General features: G+C 37.1%; 1 protein-coding gene across 1 annotated transcript in view; it reads left to right on the top strand.

The window, feature by feature from the left end:
• Positions 1-4,079: 4,079 nt before the first annotated feature.
• The window catches only part of LOC144976593 (uncharacterized), a 46,903-nt gene continuing 40,982 nt past the window's right edge, over positions 4,080-10,000 (top strand). The window contains exon 1 of the mRNA XM_078920887.1: positions 4,080-4,414. Coding sequence (XP_078777013.1) covers positions 4,101-4,414 — 314 coding nt within the window. The 5' untranslated portion in view covers positions 4,080-4,100. The remainder of the gene's footprint in view (positions 4,415-10,000) is intronic.

A 10,000-nucleotide genomic window follows, 5' to 3' on the forward strand; every position in this document is an offset into this window, starting at 1 on the left:
TGTGAAAATTGAATTTATAGCCAGAAATATCAGACTTGTGTTGAGTTTATATGATTTATTGAGGAGAAAAACAACCATATTTTAAGGTGCTAATGCCAACAATTTATATTTTTGACCAGTTTAACATTTACTTCAGCTTTTAAGCATCTGGTTCGTTCCGACATAATACCGTTTTGAGACGATGGGTCACATTTTAGATGGTTTATGATGTATAATAGTTGGATACGTGTTACAAACATGACGATGATGATGATGATGATGATGATGATGATGATGATGATGATGATGATGATGATGATGATGATGATGGTGATGATGATGAGGAGGAGGAGGAGGAAGAATCTGGATTACGCTGTAAAACACTCAAAGGCTTTTTAGAATTCATTTTAGGTGAGTTTAAGAGATGGTGGTGATTATTCTAAAATGTTATGATCGACGCGCACATATCATATGCGAGTGACTTCCGAATACACTTATGGGCCGAGTTTAAACCCTCTCCTTACCACCCATTGGAAAATCGTCACATTTGTTACGATGCAAGCGTCACTTTTCTCATCCAGATTTCATTTCTTTTTGCTATAGCTGCTGAAGTGAGTGTAAAATAATAATACTTTATTGCATCCCAAAAAGGAAATTTTTTGTACAGACGTGTTATAATTTACACATAAGATAAAAATACAATGGAAATAGGATGTATATATATATATATATATATATATATATATATATATATATATATATATATATATATATATATATATATATATAAAGGAGCAGCTCTATAACCAGAGCTGCGCTCTACAATATGAATAATTTCAACACTGTAAAATAGCTAAAACTGTCACTATAAATTGAAAATTGAAAAGATTGCAAAACAAATAAATTAATAAATTAATATTTATATTTTTAAAAAGTAAAAATGAGAAATAATTATATAAAATGATTATTGCTTGTTGTTATAAAGCCTAATACTGGACGGCAGAAAAGATTTTCGGTGTCTCTCTGTTTTCGTTGAAATAGAGAAAGGGCGACCACTTCTTTCTGACATAATGATTGATGGTCTTAGTGGATGATACTGGTCATTTAATATTTTAGTTATTTTATTTATACAAAATTTCTCGTATAAAAGATCTACATCGTCAACATCATTTATATAGCGTTTAATGGATTTTTTAATATTTGAATTTATTTTGTTCCTTTCCACTGCTAAGCAATTGCCTCCCCAAGCTGTTATACAAAATGACAAAACACTTTCGATTACTGCTCTATAAAATAATGTGCAGAGGGTTTTATCTATTCTAAACTGAGAGAGTTTTGATAAAAAATATGTACGTCTGCACATCTTATGCCTAATTATTTTCAAGTGTTCATCCCACTTGAGCCTGTCATCAATCGTTACACCAAGATATTTGTAGTGAGGAACTCGCTGGACGAATTGGTCCTTTAATTTTAACGGTTCTATCGGTTCCTTCACTCTCCTAAAGTCAATCACTAGCTCCTTTGTCTTGCTTATGTTAAGCTCTAGGTGGTGGGCATCACACCAAGACACAAATCTATCAATTTCTTGCCTATAAGCCACTTCGTTGCCATTTGTTATGAGGCCTTGAAGAGCGGTGTCATCTGCAAACTTTATTAAAGGTACACTCAGGTTTTGACTTCTACAGTCATTCGTGTATATTGTGAATAATACAGGGGACAATACACAACCTTGAGGAGCACCAGTATTTGTAGTTATACAGGAAGATTTGTTTTGTCCTAATTGAACATATTGTGCTCTCTCCGTAAGAAATTCCAGCACCCAAGCAATTATATACTTGTTTAAATTCAGGCTAGTCAATTTTTGAACAACCAACTGAGGTTGCATTGTATTGAACGCTGAAGAAAAATCTGCAAAAAGCAATCTGCAATAGCTCCTAGCGTGATCTAGATGTCTGTAGATGTTGTTTGTAAACAGCAAAATGGCATCCTCTACGCCACGTCCTGGTTTGTAAGCAAATTGATGACTATCACTCAATGGCATAAACTGATTCCTAATTTTAACAAGAACAAGTTTTTCTAAAGATTTCATGACTATTGAAGTCAGTGCAACAGGTCTGAGATCGTTCATAGTTTCAAGTTTTTCTTTTTTTGGAACAGGAATAATTTTTGAAGTTTTCCAAATTTCAGGGATCGAAACGCATTGGAGGGAGTCTGTCTTTAGTTTAAACCTAAGTCTAGGCTTTATTCAACATTCAAAAGAGGTACAACGTCAGTCTCAGGCTATAACTTAACGATGGCTACGGTTTAACACGATACAATACCGTTTTGAGACGAATGGTCACCTCTATCTAACCGTGTCCCCCTGAATTATTAATTTTTCTAATTTTAACATTTTTTGTGTGGTTGCCTTCCTACCCCCCCCCCCCCCCCCCCCCAATCCCCCCATTCGATTCCCCCTTTCTTCGAACTTCCTTCCTGGTAATCGTGGACCCAGACACAAAAGTATTCGATTACGATTAAGTGACGCCCCCTGCAGAATAAAATAATGCCGGTCATTTTGCTTTTCTCATCTTAAATCCGGATCTGATGATTTTTTTTGTTGTTTTTATTTGTTTTTGTTTTTGTTTTTGTTTTAACGTCTTATTTAGTTCTTTTGGGCTTTTGTTTTGTTTTGTTTTGTTTTGGTTTATTTCACTTTTAAAAATAATTTTTTTTTTTTTTTGCAATTGCGTCGTAAGTCTGCCATAAGCTGACAAGACATATTTTTTTCCATTTAGATTTTTTAAACAGGATTTAAAAAAAATTAAAACGTCTCTACCGACGTATACATATAAGAAGGTCTGACATCTGAACGCACATGGGCTTTGTTTATCATTGTTGTAATGGTCACTATTTTGCGTCATTATTTTTAGAATTCCATTACAACAATGAGCCCATATTGAATTAGGTTATCAGACCTGTGAATGAGTGTACGACATTCGTCGCTGCCTATAGCCAGGTACTCATTCGCACCTGAGTCGAGTTGGGTAATACGTAGTAAAGTTAAGTGTCATCCGAAAAGACACAAGACCAGGACCTACCAGAATATTCCACGATCACTGTCACCCATCCAGCCACTGACAATAGTTCTTCTTCTTTTCTTCATCATCATCATCATCATCATCATCATCATCATCATCATCATCATCATCATCATCACCACCATCATCATCATCATCATCATCATCATCATTCTCTCATCTCTCTTCTTCTTTCTTCTTCTTCTTCTTCTTCTTCTTCTCTTCCTCTTTCTTCTTCTTCCTCTTCTCTTCTCTCTTCGTCTTCTTCTTCTTCTCTTCTTCCTCTTCTCTTCTTCTTCTTCTTCTTCTTCTTCTTCTTCTTCTTCTTCTTCTTCTTCCTTCTTCTCTTCTTCTTCTCTTCTTCCTCTTCTTCTTCTCTTCCCCTCCTCCTCCTCTCCCCTCCTCCTCCCTCCTCACTCCTTCTCCTCCTTCTTCTTCCTCACATATAGTTTTGTGTGTTGTTCCTTTATAATTCCGGATGGCAATGTTATGGGCGTCTTCGTCAAGCGCATACTATCTATATGGCGGGTTTCTTCTTCCCCTTCACCACAATCAAAAATGCCTATTTCTCCTGTTTTTGAAAATCTTGTGCATGTGGTGTTTCAAGCGATTGTGTCCTGATCTCAGTCTGTAAATAGTATGATCTGGTCTTACTGTCGAGTGAAGGCTGGTGAACGCGCCTTTTAACATTCTGGTCTAAGGTTGTGTAATTTACTACCATTAGAGATACGTTCTTCGTCTTCACTAGAGAAATTCAAGCGTCGATTGAAGACATTCTTATTCCGACAGGCTTTCTTTTGATTATGTGTATAATTAGCGTTGTTCGTGTACTGTGTTAGGGATTAATGATTAAGTTAATCTATGTTATGCGCCCAGAGCCCTCCTGATGAAGGGATGTTTGGCGCACTATAAATCTATACCATTATTATTATTATTATTATTATTATTATTATTATTATTATTATTATTATTATTATTATTATTATTATTATTATTACTCACTATTTTTCTCTATTTTGAACATTTATTTTCCAGGTCGATACCAGATTCTATAAATTCTCAATGAACATGTCGTATCTCCTGCTGGACAGCTTCAACCGGAGTGAGCACGACTTTCCGCTACAACACCAACATCAACAGCAACAACAACAGCAACATCATAACCAACACCAGACTCAATATCAACAGCAACAGCACCAACAACAGCAACATCCCTATCAGCATGGTGGTATGCAGGACCCGATGAACGGGACATATAACGCGATGTATCAGCCTCCACCCCACTTGTTTGCTATCGTAACAATTCTCTACGTCATCATCTTTGTCCTCGGATTACTCGGGAATATTTCCGTCATCGCCGTCGTATTCCAATGCAGGTAAGAGACTAATAATAATAATGATACTGAAAACTTATATAATAATAGTAATAATAATAATAATAATAATAATAATAATAATAATAATAATAATAATAATAATAATAATAATAATAATGATAATAATAATAATAATAATAATAAATAATGATAATAATATAATAATAATAATAATATAATAATAATAATAATAATAATAATAATGATAATAATTTATACAGCGCTCATTCTCGTGTAAAGCACAAGCTCTGGGCACTTTACAATATAAATTATCAATTTTGGGTGAAAAAAATTAATTAAATCATAGCCAAATCAAGGATTCATAGCGTCAATAAAAGCAAATACAGTAAAGATGTGTCTTGAGATTATTTTTAAAGGCAGGTAAAGACTTAAACTCCCTCAGACCACGTGGTAGTTCATTCCAAATCTTGGGGCCGAAACAAGCAAACGATCTATCACCAAATTTTGTCCTTGATCTTTTTTCCGAAATTTTCGTTTGGTCATTACATGATCTTAAAGTTTAATTTTCAAATTTACACATGACCACGTGATCTGTGAGATATGCCGGTGCTATACCAGTCAAACACTTAAAACAAGACACGCTGCTTTGTAATATAGCGCTATAACTCCGAACCACCAGACTCCAAGCGCTTAAATTTGATAATTAATTGATGGTTCGAATGTTACGACTAAGCATTAACTCTCTCCTAACCATCTATTTTTAGAATTTCCCCCCGAAAATTCACACCCACGCAGCACAAAAATAAACTTTTCTTACTCAAACAAAAAATACCAAGTGAACTCTACAACACAGTGTTTAGTATTAATAGCTGTAATCAAAGCATTTCTTTAAATTTTGTGAGGTACAAGAGAAATCAGAATGAGAGAATTGTCGGTTACATCGTAACGAATGTGACGATTTTCCTATGGGTGGTAAGGAGAGCATTAACCAATCAGTTTATTTCCTGCCATTTATCCCGTTCCGTCCCCTAGAGTATTAATTTATTTCCAGTTAACGAAAATGACTGGCAAACATTTCTCAATTCCGTAGCTAAATTTAGTCCATGCCAAACAGACAAGTAGGTCAGATCCGCGGTTAGTGAGTATTTTTTACAATATTTTGACACACTGATGAAGGAACTGCATCGCAAGACATGAGGACAGTATGTATTTTTGAAAATCGTCTTGGTTAAATTTGTGAGTAATTCTCTGGATCTGATAACCGTTTGCTTCGGGTGAAAGCAGGGTCAAAATATACTTTATTTCAAATTTTCGAGCCCAAAATAAAATCACTAAACTGTTTATAGGGAATGAGATTAGCGGAAGAGTAGCGTCCCTTGATTGGACGTCACCCATAGTCTGTGACGTCACCGGCGGAAAAGTTATTAGAGAGAGAACGTCATGTTGGTTGTGCGCATGCGTCTCTCGTCCTCGCTTCCGGTGAAAGCGGCTTGAGACACTTCAAAACCAAATTGACGTTCTCTCTGTGAGTGCTGACGTCCAATCAAGGGACGCTACTCTTCCGCTAATCTCATTCCCTATTCGACTATCTATCTAGTTTTAATAAAATATACGATAACTTGCGTAATTTTCAGAAGTGTATGCACTGTATTATGTTGATTGAATAATCCGAAACGCATACCATAAGATAATTATTAGTAAAAAGGCATCCATGTCAATAGCTGGCCAGGCGTAGCAACCAGAAGTCACATGACCATTAATAGGTGGAAGCATCAATCCCTAAATTGATTCTTCCTGGGTGGGGTCTTTCGATCTCCAATGGTGGGTAGGAGGTCACTTGCTGTGTGTTCTCTCCCTCTATATGTGACCCACCGTATCAAAGAGGTATTATGTCGGGATCCACTCGGTAAGGGAAATTGAATTCATAGCCACAAATTTCCAACTTGGTTTTAATTTCTGTACGTTATGCTTGAGTATAAAGAATATTTCTTGCATTGCAAAAACTTCTAATCTCCAATTTCTCATCATTCTATCTCTAAATTCACTTCTTGGGGTCTGGATCATCCCGACATAATACCGTTTTGAGACGGAGGGTCACATATCTGTTTTCTGAGTTGCTTTCTCTGTATTTCATGTATTCCACGGGATAACGTGGCTCAGCGGTAAGGTCTTTGCTTCGTACCCGAAAGGTAACGAGTTCGAATAGATTACGTCACTCAGGTCTTTGTTATTGTTTTTTTTGCCAACCGCGTTTATGAATAATGCTCACTGAACTGTATTAACCGGACTATAAACGTTCATGGACACACACAGTTTTGTATGTTGGTCCGTTATACTTCCGGATGGCAATGTTATGAGCTTCTTAGCCAAGCGCATACTATCTATACCAGCCTTGTTTGGCCTTGAGCAAGTCGCCTCGCCTTAGCTCAGTTTACGGCGTTGCACTGCGGCTGACGCATGGTTTATTCCAGTCTGCCATTTGAATATAGCTTAGAGACAAATTTCACCTGTGGGATGAATAAAGGGAATTTTATTTATTTTATTTTCTATTTGTCTTGGAATGGTATTACTTCGTTTTGTCTCTTACCTTGCCGGGGTCCTTGGCTGAGCGGGAAACAGTAAATTATATGTGACCCCTCGTCTCAAAACGGTATTAAGTCGGGATGATTGAGTTGCTGAACATTGAATTTGTGGCCAGAAATATCAGACTTGCGTTGAGTTTATATGCCTTATAGAGGAGAATGAATATCATATTTAGAGTGCTCTCTCTCTCTCTCTCTCTCTCTCTAGTCAGCTGATCCTGCGTAGGACGTTGCTTCACGAACTTTCTTGCGAAACAGATTACGGTTTTCCGCCAGTCTACTTGCTTGAGTTGCTGTCATTCCCAGCCATTCACATATATCTTGTTCCCAGCTTCTTGTTGGTCTACCTCTTCCTCTCTTGCCGTCTACCCTTGTCTGCAGAATGTGCTTTTCTAATGATTCGTGGCGAGTGCTACATACCAATAATTCATAACTTTGACCAGTTTAGTTTTAATTTGACTTTTTAGCATCAGTTTCGTCCCGACATAATACTGTTTTGAGACGTTGGGTCACATATATGATGATGATCTTGGCTACGCAGCCTCAAGGACGCCTGCCGTCAATTTTGAGGTTGTCAGCATATCCTCTGCTTGTTGGATTCTGTTTTTCTTTTCTTTTTTTTCCACGTGTGTATCACTGTCTCGTGCGAACGTTTTAACAGCGAGCAGATCATGTTCCGTCTTTAGTTGTGATGGAATAATTTGTTTTTTATGGTAGCTGTAAAGATGCAAATTCTCTTGGCGTTATTGGAGCAGACGATGGTATGTCTGCAGGCATGCATTTTGTGTTGTTGGTATAGTATAAATATATAGGGAATGAGATTAGCGGAAGAGTAGCGTCCCTTGATTAGACGTCACCTTACAGAGAGAACGTCAATTTGGTTTTGAAGTGTCTCAAGCCGCTTTCACCGGAAGCGAGGACGAGAGACGCATGCGCACAACCAACATGACGTTTTCTCTCTAATAACTTTTCCGCCGGTGACGTCACAGACTATGGGTGACGTACAATCAAGGGACACTACTCTTACGCTAATCTCATTCCCTATAGTATAAATATATAGTGTTAGTTTTGGGAGGTGCTGAGCTTGGGGGAAAAAAAATAAAACATACAAAAAAACTTGAGCTTTTAAATTATAGCGCAATATCCACTAAACGTGCTCAAAGCGCTATACAAAGGGTCCTTGACCAACAGCAACACGTAACATCTAGAACGAGACATAACGCCTATTAGGCGATATTACAATTTTTTCGACAGAGACAACGCTGTTGACGACTAGGTATTCAATTTACACCTGAGTACGGTGATAGAATGTAAGTAAAGAGCCTTTTGCAAGGACTCAACTATGCGCCGAGCGAGGCTCGAACCCAGGAACTTCCGATCCGAAAGCGAGTGTCATACCACAAGACCACATAGCAGCTCTTAGTGGGATCATTTTTGGATGAGACATTAAGTGATCTCAAAATAAATACATTGCTGGTATGCTCGTTGAATCTACATCTGTTCCCTATTCGAACCAATTCCCTTTTGTCTTACTTTTTCTTTGGTGCTGTAATTGTAAATCTATTAACTTTTTGACTATCCAATTTACTTACTTTTTTTTACTGATATAAATAATAATGTGAAATTGAATGTAAGCTTCAATTTAATTACAAAACAGATCAAATGAACGTTTCGGGTTACCCCTTTATCAACAAAGCCTCAACATTTACATTACTTTTTTACTGGCGCTGATATGACTCCAATGTGTTACAAGCGCCGTAAAATCATTAAAAACAAAAACAAGACAAGTTCTTCCCCCCTATTTGATTTATCCCTCCACTTCCCAGCTACTACAAAATCGTCACATTCGTTCATTTTGCAGAGTAATATTATGTATAGAATGTACTTGTTGCTTTTCTGTTTGAGTAAGAAAAATATATGAGGGTGAGGGTGAAGTTATTGGGGAAATTCTAAAAGTGATTGGAAAAGAGAGAACTAATAACCTTTCATCATCATCATTGACCTTTTCACTCTGGGTCAGGGTATAGGCCACAGACAAACAGTTTCCATCCTTCTCTATCCTGAGCTAACTCTTTTTTTTTTTTATATCTCATTCCAGGTCTTACCACTTCTCTGTATATCAGCTTCTTTAATTCTTCTCCATGTTCCTCGTGGCCTTCCCCTTGATCTTCCGCCCTGAGGGTTCCAGTTCAATACTTTCTTTGTTATAGTGGAGTCACCTTTCACCCTATTTTAAAACCTTCCTTTCTTTCTTCTTTCGCTACTGTCAATTCTCAGTTATTTCATCGCTGTCGACTACCACTCTGCCACACTCTAAAACAAACAAAAAAAAAAACACCCCACATTTAAAAATTTGGCAAGAAAACTCGTCCTTCAAATATCGATCGATTTAAATGACTCTCATCTTGGCAAAAACTCTCAAACCCGGGACTTCGAGAAGTCCCGGGTTTGAGAGTTTTTGCCAAGATGAGAGTCATTTAAATCGATCGGTATTTGAAGGACGAGTTTTCTGGCCAAAATTTTAAATATGTTTTTTTCCCCAGAGTACGGCAGTAATGGTGTACTTTTGACTACCAGTGGGAACCATTTTGGCTTCTCCTGGAGGTCTTTTGACCGATATTAATAATTACATTGACATGAGATGTAAACACCCTAGTTTACGAAGTGTTTACACGCGGTAAATAAGTTCCCGATTTCGGTCGGAAATTGTATAACAATAACAACCTCTCTCTCTCTCTCTTTCTCTTTCTCTTCTCTTCTCTTCTCTCTCTCTCTCTCTCTCTCTCTCTCTCTCTCTCTCTCTCTCTCTCTCTCTCTCTCTCTCTCTCTCTCTCTCTCTCTCTCTCTCTCCCTCTCCGACCCCTCCATTACCAAGGCAATCAAGAATGTAAAATTGGTAAAATTTCATAGAATTGATCAACATATTTTTTTTTTGTAAGAGTCATTTATTGTTCATGTTAGTTCAGGTTTTATTTCTTAAGGAGAGTAAAGGATGGGACGAAATTTTATATCAATTCGTCACGTATGAAAAGATACTTAATGA

This window comes from Berghia stephanieae, chromosome 7 (genome assembly GCF_034508935.2).
Source record: "Berghia stephanieae isolate SIO BIC M18660-M18661 chromosome 7, UCSD_Bste_1.3, whole genome shotgun sequence".
NCBI lineage: Eukaryota > Metazoa > Mollusca > Gastropoda > Nudibranchia > Aeolidiidae > Berghia > Berghia stephanieae.